This window comes from Ranitomeya imitator, chromosome 5, assembly GCF_032444005.1.
Source record: "Ranitomeya imitator isolate aRanImi1 chromosome 5, aRanImi1.pri, whole genome shotgun sequence".
In the NCBI taxonomy this organism is placed as follows: domain Eukaryota; kingdom Metazoa; phylum Chordata; class Amphibia; order Anura; family Dendrobatidae; genus Ranitomeya; species Ranitomeya imitator.
In genome coordinates this window covers 321,438,302-321,457,325 of record NC_091286.1, presented here as the reverse complement: position 1 = coordinate 321,457,325, position 19,024 = coordinate 321,438,302, and the positions used below count along the sequence as shown (strand labels likewise).

The window sequence follows — 19,024 nt, the reverse complement described above, 5'->3', positions numbered from 1 at the left end:
TCATCAATTTTCCTCTTGCAGCCACATCTAGGGAGGTTAGCTACAGTCCCATAGTCTTTAAATTCTCAATACTGTGTTCAACATTAGTCACATGAACATTTGGCTGTTTGGAGATGATCTTATAGCCTTTACCTTGAGCATGTTTGTGTATCATTTTCTTTCTAATCGCCGAAGACAGCTCTCCCTAGCTTCCTCCATCCATTTTAAATGTGGTACACGCCATGATAGCAAAAAGCATAGTGACTACTTTTTACCCTTTAAATAAACAGATTGACTAATTACAAGTTTGCAGTCACCTGTTATGCTAAGTACAGAACTTAGTTTAACATGTTCCTATGGTCAAATTATTTAAAATCTTTTCTAGGAGTACCATCAATTTTGTCCAGGCCACAATTCAAAAGCAAATGTCTAATTTTCATTAGCTGATATTCAGTAAATTCCAATAGAAATTTATTTTGGAAGTTTCAAGTCATTTCAGTTACCATTATGGGTTTTTCTTACTTCAACAGAAGCGTACCAACAATTGTCCACACGTGTAAATTCCCAATTAATTGGGGTTTCCAAGCTCAATGGATTTTCTTTCATGTGTATATAACATTTAACTTTTTTACAAAATATTAATTAAAAACTGCATCAAAACCTCAGCAAAACATTAAGAAAGCTTCAAGCTCACTGACAGCTATAATTGTCTATTTTAGCAGTAATTCAGTCTTACATGTTACAAATATGCAAATGTCATTAGCAAATTTCCTTGATATATTAATGTCTTCAAAAGGTTCTTGTCAAACTATGCGTAGTTAAAAATAATATTTTTCATATTCTTCCTCGCCAGAGAAATAAATTAGATCAATACTCTAAAATTGTGTGGTGTAGCTGGGAAAGAAACCATATGCTGGATGCTCTTTCTACACAGGTATTTTCCTAGCTGCATCAATCTATTGTTTAAAGGGATTCCCCAGAAATCAGTGTTCAGTTTCTCTTGAGCAACACCGCAGGAGAATTAGCACTTTGCAAAGTCAAGAATTACAATACAATTTTCAGTGTACTGTAGGATATAAAAGGTTCTCCAGAGTGAAAGATGTTCTTGGTAATTGTTCTCTATTATAAAGAAGCATTTGCATCAATGTTTTAATCCTCTTAATATATCGCTATCAAATTATGTAGCACTTTGTACTTACAATTGCTCATTTTGCCTTTCTACCCAGTAAATTATTTGCTTATCTCTGCTCTGTGTAGAAACAGGAAGTCTATTTTCCCTGCAGAAATCATTCCCTTCTTCAACTCCTGACCCAGCTTCTCCCTCCTTCCTCCTGCCAGGGACTTTCACAGTGACTCATGAGTCATGCAGGGAAAATGTACTTCCTATTTCTACGTAGAGCTTAGAAGGATTCAGCTAGTCAGTTTTTAATCACGTGATATCATGGACCGAATGGAAAACAGAAGAATTAACTGGGTAGAAGAGCAAAATGAGCAATTGTAAACACAGTGCTATATAGTATGATAATTGCAATATGAAGAGCATATAGAGAATAACTGCACATAAATGAACCAAATTTCACTAAAATATAATATTGTACTAAGGAAATATATAAAAAGAGTATACAATTAATCACAAAAGAGTGATCTACTACCATACAAGTCAGAGGTCAGAGGAACAGCAGTAAGTTCAAGATACCTATTTATAATAACACTAGATTGTGGCCCGATTCTAACACATCGGGTATTCTAGAATATGCATGTCCCCGTAGTATATGGACAATGATGATTCCAGAATTCGCGGCAGACTGTGCCCGTCGCTGATTGGTCGAGGCAACCTTTATGACATCATCGTCACCATGGCAACCATTATGACATCATCGTCGCTGTGCCCATCGCTGATTGGTCGAGGCAACCTTTATGACATCATCGTCGCCATGGCAACCATTATGACATCATCGTCGCTGTGCCCGTTGCTGATTGGTCGAGGCCTGGCGGCCTCGACCAATCAGAGACGCGGGATTTCCAGGACAGACAGACAGACAGACAGACGGAAAAACCCTTAGACAATTATATATATATAGATGTGTGCACATAAATGACAGGTAAGTAAGTACCAAATCAATACATACTGTAAGAGTAATGCCACTGGTGCAAGTCACTAAAAGGTAGTGGAGAGATCTAACGGCAAAGAGAACATAATGATGTTATTACATGTTATTATAAATAGGTATCTTGAACTTAAGGCCCCTTCACATTAAGCGACGCTGCAGCGATACCGACAACGATCCGGATCGCTGCAGCGTCGCTGTTTGGTCGCTGGAGAGCTGTCACACAGACCGCTCTCCAGCGACCAACGATGCCGGTAACCAGGGTGAACATCGGGTAACTAAGCGAAGGGCCGCGCTTAGTAACCCGATGTTTACCCTGGTTACCATCCTAAAAGTAAAAAAACAAACAGTACATACTTACCTAACGCTGTCTGTCCCCGGCGCTCTGCTTCTCTGCACTCCTCCTGTACTGTCTGTGTGAGCACAGTGGCCGGAAAGCAGAGCGGTGACGTCACCGCTCTGCTTTCCGGCTGACCGACGCTCACAGCCAGTACAGGAGGAGTGCAGAGCACAGCGCCGGGGGACAGACAGCGGTAGGTAAGTATGTAGTGTTTGTTTTTTTACTTTTAGGATGGTAACCAGGGTAAACATCGGGTTACTAAGTGCGGCCCTGCGCTTAGTTACCCAATGTTTACCCTGGTTACCAGTGAAGACATCGCTGGATCGGTGTCACACACGCCGATCCAGCGATGTCCGCGGGAGATCCAGCGACGAAATAAAGTTCTGGACTTTCTTCAGCGACCAACGATCTCCCAGCAGGGGCCTGATCGTTGGTCGCTGTCACACATAACGATTTCATTAACGATATCGTTGCTACGTCACAAAATGCAACGATATCGTTAACAATATCGTTATGTGTGAAGGTACCTTTAGGCTGGGTTCCCATTGCGTTATGGGACCGCGTTAAACGGACAGCGTTGCACGGCGAAATTAACGTCGTGCAACGCGGCCGTTAACGTGCCCATTCACGCTAATGGGAACGCGCGTCGCTAGCGCGTGCCGAACATGGCACGCGCTAGTGTAGCGCGTTCCCATTAGATTCCTAGGCGCCTAGATTCCTGGCGCGCCGCGGACGCTGCTTGCAGCGTCCGAGGCGCGCCCGTGGTCCGTTCCCCGCTCTCGCAGATCGGGGATCTGCGAGAGCGGGGACGTTACCGCGACCCCGAACGCGGCCCCATAAAAAAATTGCGTTAGCGCAATCCGCTAGCGCTAAACGGATTGCACTAACGCAATGTGACCCTAGCCTTACTCTGGTTCCTCTGACCTGCAGTTCCACTTGTATGGTAGTTCTCATTGTCTGATCACCCTTTTGTGATTAATTGTATACTCTTTTACACATTTCCTTAATACAATATTATATTTTAGTGAAATTTGGTTCATTTATGTGCAGTTTTTCTCTATATTCTCTACATATTCGTATGCACTGAATCCTTTCTATTTAATCCCCCTATGTGGGCACAGTTGTTTACAGTCCATTCAACACTGTGCATTGTTATCTACAGGGTGGACCATTTATATGGATACACCTAAATAAAATGGGAATGGTTAGTGATATCAACTTCCTGTTTGTGGCACATTAGTATATGGGAGGGGGGAAACTTTTTAAGATAGGTGGTGACCATAGTGGCCATTTTGAAGTTGGCCATTTTGGATCCAACTTTATTTTTTCCAGTGGGAAGAGGGTCATATGACACATCAAACTTACTGAGAATTTCACAAGACAAACAATGGTGTGCTTGGTTTTAATGTAACTTTATTCTTTCATGGGTTATTTACAAGTTTATGACCACTTATAAAATGTGTTCAAAGTGCTGCCCATTGTGTTGGATTGTCAATGCAACCCTCTTCTCCGACTCTTGACACACTGATAGCAACACCACAGAAGAAATGCTAGCACAGGCTTCCAGTATCCATTGTTTCAGATGCTGCACATCTCGTATCTTCACAGCATAGACAATTGCCTTCAGATGACCCCAAAGATAAAAGTCTAAGGGGGTCAGATCAGGAGAGCTTGTTGGCCATTCAACTGAGCAGAAAAATCTCTCTTCATTAATTGATAGTGTTAAAATAGGTAACACTTAAAGAGCTATATTAGACTTAAAAGTGTATTCATTCATAGGATTCATTACCATATTCCACATATCAACTACATATCCACAAATAAAGCTTCACATTTCTAAGTAACCTCCACCGCTGTTGGCAGAACTTATGTAATCCACGTAGAGTCGCAAGATATGACTAATGGATATACACTTACATAAAATGTTTCAGATTTTGAGTCATCAGCTTTTAGTACCTAGAGTGTGCCATTTTTCAACAGCTACATTCAGTGGCCTTGATGAGTCTTTTGTCATTGTTTACACTTTGGAACAATGGATTAATGATAGAACTTATGGAGATAGCAAAGAAATGTCTTGGTTAAAGACCACCGTACGCAATGTTATGGCAGATCCTTCAGTGGGCAGCCATCTCAGCTGGTCATACCATACACAGGAGACCGTGTTCGGCCCAGCGCTCCTGTGATCTCTATGAAATAGACAACATGCCAAATTGACATCTCCCACTTCTGTGGCTCCCATACAAATTAGAGTGTTGGCTGAACCTACTGACAATTGGTAGCTATGACCAACATTTTTCTAATGTGCTCAGGGGGGTTTTACTATGAGGCTGCCGTCACACTAGCAATATTTGGTCAGTATTTTACATCAGTATTTGTAAGCCAAAACCAGGAGTGGGTGATAAATGCAGAAGTGGTGCATATGTTTCTATTATACTTTTCCTCTAATTGTTCTGCTCCTGGTTTTGGCTTACAGATACTGATGTATAATACTGACCAAATACTGCTAGTGTGACGGCAGCCTAAAAGTCCCATAGACAAGGAACTGAGCATCAGCGTCCAAGCACAATTCGTGCTTTACTCTCTGCTCTTTTGCCGAGCTCTAAACCATTGGTACTAATCTTACAGTTTGATTCATAGAAAATTATCTTTGAAGTATTTGGTTGCCTCATGTTTAATGAAACAAATGAATTAAATACTTTTGCGCTGGCATTATAGGCTTATCTTATTACACAGATTCAGCAGCTTTAGTATGTTAATGCAAGTTAGGATGCAGATAAAGGCCAGAAGTGTTGTAAATTTGGTTTCCACAGGAAATATTGATTGTATAGTTTCTTCTACAAGATGTTCTATAATGGTTCTTAGTATGTAGATCAGTACTTAATAGCCTCATTTATTTCACTTTGGCACACCCTGCAGTATGCATTATATGTTAATAGAAGGTATTTATCTACTATATCTCTTGTGTGCTCTCCTTTATTCACACGGTGTTCTGCACACAATTCTTCAAAAATGTAATTTGAAAATCAAGCGGGTTTTCCTATTTCTACATTAGTATTTCAATATTTTAATGTATCGGTTGATTACCATTCGTCTAGTAACATTCCATCACCATTGTTTTTTTATATATATTTTACTGTTTTCTTATCTTTCAGCTGAATTATTGTCATGGATGACAAAGCTTTTGACTGCTACCGCTGTAAGAAATCCCTTTACGGTCAAAAATATACTGAAAGAGAAGACAATCCATACTGTGTCACATGCTTTGAAAGCATTTTTGCAAATAAATGTGAAGGATGTAAAAACCCAATTGAATGTGATTCTAAGGTAAATGGAGGAAGTGTGAATAAACATAATCCAGTGATACTGAGATTAATAGAAATTAGTCTGTGCGGGTTTCTTAAAGTGTAGTTCAGTTTAAAGTGACTGAGTATAGACAACCTCCTCTTGATATGGGACGGATCGGAGGTATTGGCATTGGAATTCTTGTACTACTTGAATAATAAGGATTTAAACTAAAATTAACTCAAAACTCAACAAAAAAAAAATCATTTTTTGGACATTTTTTAAAAATTTGATCAGGATATGACTAGAGATATCCCCCTACAGGAAGGAGATGGCTAAGAATTCTCTATTGTATGCAACCTCTATGACAGATTTCCATAGCAGAGGATTTCCGTGGCAGCGATCTGTCCCATATAAGTATTCTAGCAAAAAATGTAAATTAATGAGTCCATTAATGCGCCCCTCTCTTTTCGTGTGTTATGCAAGTATTCTATTAGGCATAACATATTGTATGCCTCTACCCCTCCTTGGTCAGAGCTCATCTGGAATATTGTGTCCAGTTCTGGGCACCACATTTGAAGAAAGACATTGAAAAACTGGAGCAAGTTCAGAAAAGAGCTACCAGGATGGTGAGCGGACTGCAAAGTATGTCCTACGAGGAACGGTTAAAGGATCTGGGAATGGTTAGCTTGCAAAAAAAGGAGGCTAAAATGAGACTTAATAAGTGTCTACATACAGTATATCTGAAGAGATGTCACAATGTAGAGGGATCATCCTTATTCTCATTTGCACATGGAAACATGAAAAATAATGTAATGAAACTGAAAGGGAGAAGATACATATTAGATATTAGAAATAACTTTTAGACAGTGAGGATGATCAATGAGTGGAACAGGCTGCCACGAGAGGTGTTAATTTCTTCAATGGAATTCTTTAAACAGAGGTTAGACAGTCATCTGAGATGGTTTAGTTAATCCTACATGGAGCAGGGGGTTGGACACGAAGACCCTTGAGGTCCCTTACAACGCTAACATTCTATGATTCTATATACAAGTTTTTCCTGGAGTGTAAAACTTAACTTTTAAAAAGAGTACCTATCATTAAAAATCACCCCTCTATTTTATTTTCATATATTACAAATGAAACAATAAATACATCTAAAATCCATTAAAAACATCATTAGGTAAAGGCATTTGCGCACCATATGAAGGGTGAGCCAATTGTATGCAAATTGTCAAATTTCTGAATCATTCCCGAAAGTTACCCACATAACTAGTGGCACTGCAAAGTCATTCCAAAGCACAAAACTGATCTATCTGCCCAGAACAGTGTGATCGAGCAGAAAAATCATGTTTGGTTCTATTGCATGAAATACTATGTGCACTCAGCTGTTACTTTATAAGAAGAGTGTTCACTCCAGTTCAATAACACTTCACTGTCCATGCATGTCATACTGTGTGATAGTGATGGATGTGAAGCGCTGTGGAGCATTAATGAAAGCTTCTCTAATATAGTAAAACTGTGTCCCTTACAGCAGCGCACACATTATCATTCACTCTATCAGCGACATGGTCTCTGCACCAATCAGAGAGATCCCAGGATAATGTTCAAGATCTCGCCGTTTAGTCATAAGAGAATGTGGAGTGACTGATAATGTGCGCACTGATGTTGGGGGCCATAGTTTTATTTTATTAGACATTTTTTTATTGCTGTTCCATAGCATTTCACTGTCTATCACTATCATACTGCTCTCTGCTCCAATTGGCATGAGAATGGTTTCTTCTGCCTGCACATGAGCAATAGAAGCATGCATGGTGCAAGAGGATCAATGAAAAAACATGCAATCCACAATATGGCAGCATGCTTCCATTGGAAAAATGTATTACATATTAAAGATTTTTAGAGAGATACTGACTTTGAACAAAGTATTTGTAACAAGTAAACACCCATGTATAGTCAAGGGAGGCTAAAAGTGTTAGCACTCTTGAAATTGTTCCAGAAAATGAAGATTTTCTCCCAGAAAATTATTGCAGTTACACATGTTTTGTTGTACATGTTTTTTTTTAGTTTGTTTGTATTGGAGCTACACAAAGAAACAGGGGAAAAAAAGCTAATTGGACATAATTTCAAGCTCAACCCCAAAAATAGGCAGGACCAAATTGTTGGCACCCTCAACTTAATATTTGGTTGCACACCCTTTGGAATAAATAACTGCAATCAATTCCTATAACCATCAACAAGCATTTCTACACCTTTCAACTGGAATTTGGGACCACTATTCTTTGCAAACTGCCCCAGATCTCTCATAATTGAAGGATGACTTCTCTCAAAAGCATTTTTCATTGCTAGGCCCCAGGGGCGCCGCTACCATGTGGCAAGTTGAGCGCTTTGCCTTAGGCGGCACTGCCATCACTGAAGTGAGGGGGCGGCAGATTCTGCCGCTGTAGTAACTGAATTTGCGTTGGAGACGCAGGTTCATTTAGTACTCTATTATACAGGGCTCAAGGCCGGCGTCAGCACCCGGGCAAGTGCTGGGGCCGTAGCGAGAAGGATCACCAAAAAGAGCCGGATCACCAAAAAAAGCCGGAAGTGTGTGTGACTGGCCGGGTTCTGCTCCTCCTGCAACATTAGCTCAGCTGCGACATCACTGACAACACGTGACTGATCACATGCTCGTGACAACATGAAAGGTCCTCTACCTCCCGGATGTAGTTTTCTCCAGTATGGTAAGTATATGCTCCGGTCACTGCTGCTCTGTGCAGCTCCGCTGCTGAGGTACGGCGGCCGCATTGTTCTGTGCTCCTCCGCGCACACTATCGGGCGGCTGCAGTGACAGGTGGAGAGGTGTGTCAGGGACCAGGTGCAGTTTGTGCGTGTTCACAGTTCTGTCTGTGCTAGCAGATTCCGTGCAGATTTTACAAGTTCACATGTCCAGACCTTGCTGTGGATTCCGCACATGTCTGCAGCAATCCATATACTATACAGGTAGCGGGAGTTTCACCATCCTATTCACACACTGCAGAAAAATGCAGGGTGTGAAACCTGCCGCGGACTTTACCATAGCCTGAGTAGGGTGAACTCATCAGTAACCTACAGATTCACTCACAAAGCCGCAGCGGATATTTCCTGCAATGTGTGAACATGGCCCAGAGTTAAAGAATAAATATAAGCTGAGCCATATGCTACGTGGCTGTGCTATATGCTACGTGGCTGTGCGATATGCTACGTGGCTGTGCTATATGCTACGTGGGCTGTTATATGCTATGTGGCTGTGCTATGAACTACGTGGACTTTGTTATATGCTACGTAGGCTGTGATATATGCTATTTGGGCTGTGCTATATGCTCTGTGGGCTGTGCTATATGCTACATGGGCTGTTATATGCTACCCGACTGCTATATGCTACGTGGGCTGTGTTATATACTACTAGGGCAGCACGGTGGCACAGTGGTTAGCACTGCAGTCTTGCAGCGCTGGGGTCCTGGGTTCTAATCCCACCCAGGACAACATCTGCAAAGAGTTTGTATGTTCTCTCCGTGTTTGCGTGGGTTTCCTCCGGGCTCTCTGGTTTCCTCCCACATTCCAAAGACATACTGATAGGGATTCTAGATTGTGAGCCCCATCGGGGGCAGTAATGATAATGTGTGAAAAACTGTAAAGCGCTGCGGAATATGTTAGCGCTATATAAAAATAAAAATTATTATTATTATTGTTACATGGGCTGTTATATGCCACGTGGCTGTGTTATATACTACGTGGGCTGTGTTATATGCTACGTGGGCTGTGCAGTATACTATGTGGCTGTGCTGTGTTATATACTACGTGGGCTCTGTTATATACTACGTGGCTGTGCTATATTTCTGAACTGTATCTGTGCATCATGAGTCGCGGTATGTGTTAAAGGGGGGCCCATGGGGGGCGCCATTTTGCAGCTTGCCTCAGGCAGCAGAGAGGCTAGGTTCACCCCTGCTAGACCCCCATGAACTAGGGCTCAAACCCAGCTTTCTGACACTGGGCACTACATTGAAACCCAAAATCCTTTGTTAATCTTCAGATTTCATGATACCTTGCACACAGTTAAGGCATTCAGTGATAGTGGCAATAAAACAACCCCAAAACGTATTTGAACCTCCACCATAGTTGCCTGTAGGTACCGTGTTCCTTTATTTGTAGGCCTCATTCTGTTTTTGGTAAACAGTAGAATACTGTGCTTTACCAAAAAAATTTCTCTTGGTTTCATCTGTCCACAAGATGATTTCCAAGAAGAATTTTGGCTTACTCACATACATTTTGGAAAACTGCAGTCTAATTTTTTTTATAGGTCTCTATGTCAGCAGTGGGGTCCTCCAAGATCTCCTGCCATAGCGTTTCATTTCATTCAAATGTAAGCGGATAGTTTGTGCTAACACTGATAGTTCGCCTGGTGGACAGAATGAATTTATTTGGATCATGATTAGCCTTGCTTATCCACCATCTGGACTATCCTGCATTGCATTGTTTTATAATTTTTTTTGCCATCCATGTCCAGGGAGTTTAGCTACAGTGCCATGTGGTAAACTTCTTGATTATATTGCGAACTGTAGACAATGGTTACAAGTTATCAGACAATTCTCTTCTCTTTCTATTCTCCATGCTTATGTCATGATCCGTTCCGGAATTTAGTCTTGTCTGCTATTTCTCTGGGTGGATCATGTCAAGGGTTAACTTTGCTCTGCCTCATTCTGGGCTCGGGTTTGCTATTTAGCGTCCAGGTATCCAGAGGGTGGGGTCAGCTATAGCTCTGTCTTTGGCATGTGAACCTGACTCTGGAAGCCCTTGATTTGTCCTACTGTGAGCCCTGACTTGTCCTGTGTCTGTTATCTCCCCCTGCCTGCCCTTTCACAGTGTCTTTTTGTTTGTCTGTATATCTGCTTGACTCCCTGGTTCTGATCTCTTGGCTTGGCTTGGTAACTCCGTTTCAGTTTGTCCCTATTGTACCATATTTTGCCCGTCCTGGTTTACTGATCCCTTGCTATGTCCTGACTATCCATTCTGTCTAAATCCGTTTGTACTGTTGTGCTCTGACTTGTTTTTCCTGACCTCTCTCTCGCCACTAGGTGGCGTCTGTTCAGTTGCTCTGTGTGTGCAGTCTGGCTTCACTACCAGGCTCCCCCTGGTGGAGGTTGCGCTGTACTGCACTGCACCTGCATGACAGTGTGGCACACACAGACACACAATGCAAAGATTGAGTAAACTTTCACCTATTTATCTGGTTTGAAGTGCGATTTCGTATTGCCCACACCTGTTACTTGGCACAGTTGAGTCTGAACGAGCATCACATGCTTGAAACAAAGTTTTTTACTCACATTTTTGGAACAACAATTTTGTCCTGCCCATTTTTGGGGTTTAGGGTGAAATTGTGTCCAATTTGACCTTTTTGTCTTTATTTTTTGTATTGTTCCAATGCACACAAAGGAAATGAGCAGGTGTATAACAAAACGTGTAATTGCAAACATTTTCTGGAAGAAATACTTCATTTTCTGAAATAATTTCAAGGGTGCCAATACTTTTGGCCATGATATGGCACTTTACAGACAAGGAGTGGTGTGGGGTTCATCACAATCATTTGTAGGCCGCAGGCTTCCGCTGCCTTCAGGCTTCTGTCCTAAGGATGCATGGGACACCAGGTTCTTTGCAACAGTCAAACTTTTACTAAACAGTTCAATTTCATCAGGTGGGTACAGGTGGGATAGGGCACAGGAATTCAGACTTCCTTCCTTCTTAGCACAACTCATCTTCTGTTCTGCCACATATTTATTCTGAACTACCCCTAAGCTGACTTCATCATCCCCATAGTTTTTTTGTCCACTCTGGCAGTGCAACTGGGACTGGCCACCTGCCTCTCATGCAACTCCATGTCCATCTACCTTGTCATGTCGACAGACATGGGCCACTCCATGGCACCTGGCCCGAGCCCTAGGGTCCAAACATTAGTTAGAGGCTCCCTGGTTAGAGGGAGTTCAGTGTCAGCTAGTGAAGTGTATAGTGGAGTTCAGGTTCAGGTGGGGTGGTGGATTGCTAGGGGCAGCATTGGCCAAGGCAGTTCGCAGCCAGATTGAGATTCCTTCTTATCAACACCAATGCCCTTCCACTGGGCTAATCCTATCCTTAACCATTTCCTGTCTTACATGCTAATCTAATATCCATATGCTATATTCTGTGCTGTCCTAAGCTTACCCTTATGCCACACATTATGCATTAACACTTTATATCCTGTATATTAGATTATATTAGACATGTTATTTCACATAAAACCACATGATGATATTCAGACAGTGCGTATGTTGTCTTCAGCAGCAGGAACAGGGTAAGACAGTCCACATCCCTACACACACGGAAATATATATTCTATATAATTTTTTTTATTTGTCAATGAAAATCCATTTAGTCACCGCCATCAATAATGTCTGTTGGATCAGTGATGTCTTCTGAACAAATGGTATTGGGCCATTTAGGAAAAATGTTTTATTTGTTGTGATGCCGCGATCACTAACGGGTTGGGGAATACTCGCTTAGCAACGGAATTAAGGCACATGGGCACGTTTTTCTCACAAAAACAGTCTATCTGGTTTATTTTGCACTCATAAACCATTTGAGGCCATGTTATATATGTCACAGGCTTAACACATACTCCACTGCACTTTATAGTATACGGCTTTAACTTGCAGTCACTAAACACGCCAAACCTCTTTGTCCAGTTACCGTGGGTGACCGCATGCCGAACAGTTCATTAATGTCCATGGAACACAACAGGCACCAACACACAACATTAGGTTGCAGTCTCTAAACATGCTGGACCTCTTTCCGTCCAGTTACCATGGGTGACCGCACAGTTCATTAACTGACCCCCTGTCAGGTCACACAGTTCTCCATACTCTGGGTTACCTTCCAGGAGCTCCTGCTCCACACGCTGACTTCTGTCAGTGCTCTCTCTCCCAGGGAAGCTGCCAAACTTGGATCACCATCCTGGACAATGCCTTGCTCACCAGGCCACCTGACAGTCCAGATCTTCAGACAGATGGTAGCTCCCCCAATGCAGTGCCATCACAGACTCGGCATACGTGGCCTCTCCATGCACTATTTCGGAGGTCCTACTCCCAGGATCTTCCAAAACAGGATGTGCTATTCAGGAAATCCTACTCCCAGGATCTTTCAACACATAGTCCTCCAGGTCCAAGGCCTCACCATGTGCTCTTCAGGAAGTCCGTCCCCACCTGGGAGACTTCTAACATATAGACCATCCAGACCATCCAGGACCTTACACACTCTCCATGTGACCACACCATGGTCACATTATATACTTGTAACTACTCCCATAGGTGGGAGATATGTGTGGTTAGTCAGACCCACCCAGCTCTCTGACTAACCCTGTAAGCCTCCCTTTTAAGCTACCCAAACACAACTCTTATGGAACTACAAGTCCCAGAACAACAATACTGGCTTACAGCGCAGACTCCCTCTGCGACACGTACCAGCCATTTACAATCATACTGGACCCTGTTTCACAAACCTAGTTAAGCCTCCATGCGTATCCTGAGGAGTCTACATAGCGCCCCCTAGCTGCAGCATGGGTCACTGCATCACATTGTCTATATGCATTTATTTAAAGATTAGACTTTTCCCATGGTGCGTATTTGCCATGTTTTTCAGCGCATTTTTGCCTTGAAAAAAAATGGAGAATCAGCAAAGCCAATGAGATTTTGGAATCTCTTGCACATGCTGCTTATTTTTTCCTTGCGGTTTTTGAACCAAATAGTCTTCTCAAAACTGCAGCATTTCAGTTATTTCAGCTTTTGTTGTAGTGATTTTCACTCAAATGAATTGGATAGAAATGCATCCAGAAACTCACATTTTTAACACTGCATTTTACTGCAGAAAAACCTGCTGCACATACGCAACATGTGCGCATACCCTAATGAAGGTTTATTTTTCTTCCAGGATCTTTCCTATAAAGACAGCCATTGGCATGAAGCTTGCTTTAAATGTGTCAAGTGCACGTGTTCTTTGGTGGAGAAGCCATTTGCTGCCAAGGATGAGCTCCTGCTGTGTATTGACTGTTACTCTACTGAGTATTCTGCAAAGTGTTTTAGCTGCAAGGCCACCATAATGCCTGGTAAGACTCGTCTCTCTGCAGATCACTAAAGAGGAACCATATAGATCATTTTTTTTCTTTTTCATGTGGCACATATCCCTTAGCCAGATAGGTTTACCTCCTAGGTAAATTGTTCTCCATTCTCATCCACTTTTGTGTGTTCTAATGGTGGCTATCAACATTCGGTTGAGCATGATGTTCTGCATGGAGGGGAGTACCCCACTGCCTGCCACCTCAGAGTTTATTTCAAGGAAGAATGAGGCCTTTAAATTCAGTGTGCCCATTCCTAGTCTTTTCTAATCTCATTTGTCACAGGATCATTAAACCATGTTAGATGGTCGCCAGTCCTCCCAAAATCAATGGGAATGGTTGACTTTCATCTTATGTATATGGTACCTTACTGTAAGTGATTAATGTCAGGATGCAGGAGTCATTTATCTATTAATCTATATAATGACCGAGGTTAGGTGAATCTCCTAGAACTTGTTCAAGTTAACTGGATCTGTTATGATCCATGCGTAGTCTCCATCAAAAAACGGAATGGAAAAATCCCGAACTATGCTAAACTAAGTGGACATCAAGTCAATATGAAAAGCAGTACTACAAAAATAAGACTAAAATTGGTGCAGTAAGATAAATAAAAGTAAACAATATATCGTAGTTAAAGTCACCCTGCATAATAATGGTAGAAGCCTACACAAATGACACGTTTTCTGGGACAACTTGTGTCTTGTAAATGTTGACGATCCAGTTTTAATACAAATATGAATGCCATGCTGGACCCTCCATAGTCATTTTGCATGGTAAAGAGAGTCTTGTCTTAGCAACTTTATATGTAGACTGTCTAAAGGGGTTGTCCAGGCTTCTCACATAAGTCTGGAGTCACTGAGTGCAGAATCATGAATCACTTTGCATGCAGCGCTGTGCGGATTCTCCAGCGCTGGTGGTGAGAACGTGACAGATTACAAGATATGCATACGTCCGACCACATTCTATGTGTGTGCATCACACTCAATGCAAGTGAATTCAGCGAGCTGTGCAGTCTAGTCAGAACGTGGCCTGGAGCATGCTTAGTACATACTTGCAGTCACATGAAATGGAGAATCCTCACAGCTTGTGCTCTGCCAGATGTGAGAATTCACAAGTCTGCAATCACAGATTAACTGGAGACTTGTGAAAAGCCTGGACAACCCCTTTAATATTTTGCTATTGAAGTTTGTATGTTCTCCCAATGTTTGCCGTTGTTTCCTCCCACACTTCATAGACATACTAATAGGGAATTCAGATTGTGAGCCCCAATGGGGAGAGTGATGAAGTCTGTGAAGTACTGTGGAAGTAATGGTGCTATATAAGTAAGTAACATTAATAATTAAATATTAAATGTTTAATATTGGTCTCAAACTTTTTCATTAACCCCTTCACGACATGCGCCATACTAGTACGGCGCATTTCGGTTCTCCCCCTTGATGTGGGTTCCGGCACTTAGCCCACATCTTTTCCGGCACATGTCAGATGTTTTGAACAGCTGACATGTGCCCATGATCCACTCCCGGCTATTAACCCGTTAAATGCCGCTGTCAAATGCTGACAGCAGCATTTAACATGCGCTTCCGGCAATTGCGACGGAAATCCACCCACCGGTGACCCCGTCACGTGATCGCGGGTCACTGATGGGTTGGCATGACAACCAGACACCGCCTTCAGACTTCTATGGTTGTCATTGCCGGCTTGCTATGAGCACCACCCAGTGGTCTGCGATCATAACAAGTCAGCAATTCTGCTACATACAGGCAATCTGATCATTGCCTGTATGTACCAGAGCTGATCGGGTAATGGCAGCTTCTATTCTCTCATGCCAAAAGTAAAAAAAATGTTTTAAAAAATATTAAAAAAATAAAAACTTTTGCCCCATTCAAAATAAAACAATATAAAAACCTAAAAATATACACATATTTGGTATTACTGCATTCAGAATTACCCGATCTATCAATATAAAAAAAAATTAGCCTGCTCGCTAAACGGCGTAACGAGAAAAAAGTCAAAACGCCAGAATTACTTTTTTTTGTCCCCGCAACATTGCATTAAAATGCAATAACGGGCGATCAAAAGATTGTATCTGCACCAAAATGGTATCATTAAAAATGTCAGCTCGGCAAGCAAAAAATAAGCCCTCACCCAACCCCAGATCGTGAAAAATGGAGATGCTATGTGTCTCAGAAAATGATGCTTTTTTTTTTAAACAAAATTTGGATTTTATTTCACCACTTAAATAAAAAAGAACCTAGACACGTTTGGTGGCTATGATCTCATAATGATCTGGAGAATCATATTGGCAGGTCAGTTTTAGCATTTGGCGAACATGGTAAAAAAATAAATTAAAAAAGCATTGTGGAATTGCACTTTTTTTTGCAATTTCACCTCACTTGGAATTTCTTTCCAGTTTTCGAGTACTTGACATGGTAAAATCAATGGTATCGTTAAAAAGTACAACTTGTCTTGCAAAAAACAAGCCCTCACTTGGCCGTATTGACGGAAAAATAAAAAAGTTATGGCTCTGGGAAGAAGGGGAGAGAGAAACAGAAACTCAAAAATGAAAAAGGGCTCTGTCTTGAAGGGGTTAAAAAAATTTGCTGAAAAATGCTGTCTTCGCCTAAAGCAATATTAATGCAATATTTGTAGCAAGTCCCCATCTTCTATGGAAGTGTTTTCTCATGTAGGAAAGAGGCCCAACTGTGATCACTAACTCTGCATCCTCTTTAAGGCTACGTTCACACTAGCGTTGTGCGCCGCTGCGTCGGCGACGCACAACGCACGCAAAAACGCTGCGTTTTTCGACGCGTGCGTCGTTTTTTGACGAAAATCGGACGCAAGAAAAATGCAACTTGTTGCGTTTTCTTGGTCCGACGCTAGCGTCAAAAAAGACGCACGTGTCGGAAAACGCAACAAGCAAAAACGCATGCGTCCCCCATGTTAAACATAGGGGCGCATGACGCGTGCGTCGCCGCTGCGTCGCCCGACGCTAGCGCGACGCACACTAGCCGAACGCTAGTGTGAACGTAGCCTAACTTCTCCCATGCTCATAGAACTTGTGGTATTCCTTGAGTACATCACATTTGGTGGACACAGAAGAGTGTCAAGAACCAAACCAGGTCCATAGAAATTGGTATTTTTTTATCTATTCTCAATGTTCTTGTTAATGCGTGCCCATATATTTCTGAATCATTCTGACCAGACAGCTTAGATTCCCAGCTTTGGAGATAAAAATTATTAAGACTGACATTTGCAAATGAGTCTTGATGAAGAAAACACTGGAGTAAGATGCAATGTAACGGACTGGGTGGTGGAACCAATGTCCTGTGATTTGAGGAGAGCTTGGAGAGGCGTGACTAGATGGCTCACCAAGTCTAATGTAGGGTGCACGGCAGCAGATAATACAGTGATCCAAGTAGGGACGAGGGAGGCAGGACCAGGTGCTTCACCAAGGCTGACCCTGGGTGGATGGCAGCTGAGCCCCAAGGACAGGAGGAAAGAATGGCCGGAATGCTAGACAGGCAGGCAGCCACGGCTGAAACGCAGGTATACATTGGCTTGGGACACTTTAGGAAGGTGCGCAAGTGGCCCCTTTAAGTAGGTGGGAATGTGCTCAACCTAAGCACAGGGCCTGGGTATCTGCATGCTGTGCGCATACCACAGACATCAGCAGCAGGAGAGGAGGGAGGAAGTGCGGGACCATGGTGGTGAGTAAGTTGTCATCTCTGCCAGGGAATGAAGGCAGAGATGCTGGCACTACATGCACCAATTTCTTAAGTAACACTTGTTACTTAATGAATTTGGCGCATTTTTCAGCAGGACATGCGCCACCACCAAAAATGCACTTCAGTCAGCAATTCGGTGTACATTTATTTTTTGTAATTTATACAACATTTGTGATTAATTTGATGGTAGTGCTTTCCTTTCTCTGTGACTAAGCTCAACCCACTATATAAAAAATTTGGAGAGTTTGTTAGGACTGGTGGAAAAAAAGCCCAAAGTTACAAAATGTTCAAAATGTTTGGAGAACTACAGGAGGCGTTAAGATTTTGTAACATTTTTAGACAATTTTATGCCAGAATTTCTGGTGAAAACTGTTTCATGAATTGGAGCTTCAATGCTGCAGACTGATTTCATCTCTGTTTTGGGGTCATACCATTTATATCCTAAAATCAAATCCAACAAGTTTCAGAAATGCAGACAAGCCTTCACTCATAATTTTGTATATACAACCCCTTTGTTTTACAGTCTTTGCTGCTCTTTTTTATTTATATTATTGCGGACGATTACATCTCTCTTTAAAGATGTTCCTTTATATTACAGGTTCTCGTAAAATTGAGTATAAGGGCTGTAATTGGCATGAGACATGCTTCGTATGCCAAGGCTGTCAGCAGCCTATAGGATCTAAATCATTTGTGCCCAAGCACTCTAGCCTATATTGTGTTGATTGCTATGAGAAAGACTTTGCACAGCACTGTGCCGCCTGCAAAAAGGTACTTTATATACATTTTGTGTCCAATTTTAACCAATTATCCAGTAACATGTTATGTTTACATATACAAAAAATATACGAGTAATACCAAAATATCAATATTCCGGGATATAGGAGGTTCATAGCCTTCTTCAGGATCAACAGTGAAGCATAATAGGATCTTCCGTCTATTTTAAATCTTGCTTTGTTACTATATTTAGCATGTTACTATGGCAGATAGCCAAAATTGCTGTATACCGTTCATATGAGAGATCTAGCTGTTTACATCAAATGGACGAGTAAATTATTAATATACATATGGACATATTTGAGAATGTAGAGGGCTCAATAAAAGGTAGCATAATTTAAAATACCCCTTTGTGTTTCTACAGTTCTTGTCCTATTATCATCCAATCCCTCAACATCACTTCCTATCTTTTCCTGTAAATGATGTAGATAGAACTGTCTCCCTGTAATTATTATATGCACAGATAGTACTGTTTTCCTGCCTCTCCCTGTAAATTGTTTATGCACAGATAGCACTACATTTAAGTCTTTCCTTTTAAAATATGTGTGCAAAAGGTAGTACACGAGAAGCCTATAAGCAATAGAAGTGCACAACACTAAGTCAAGAAAGTAGGGGTTTCCTGATGCAAATGGACAACAAAACATTCACTCCTAAT

General features: G+C 41.8%; 1 protein-coding gene across 1 annotated transcript in view; it reads left to right on the top strand.

The window, feature by feature from the left end:
* The window catches only part of FHL5 (four and a half LIM domains 5), a 164,312-nt gene that overhangs the window by 118,170 nt on the left and 27,118 nt on the right, over nt 1-19,024 (top strand). Inside the window, exons 2-4 of the mRNA XM_069767998.1 lie at nt 5,580-5,751; nt 13,687-13,861; nt 18,194-18,363. Coding sequence (XP_069624099.1) covers nt 5,593-5,751; nt 13,687-13,861; nt 18,194-18,363 — 504 coding nt within the window. The 5' untranslated portion in view covers nt 5,580-5,592. The remainder of the gene's footprint in view (nt 1-5,579; nt 5,752-13,686; nt 13,862-18,193; nt 18,364-19,024) is intronic.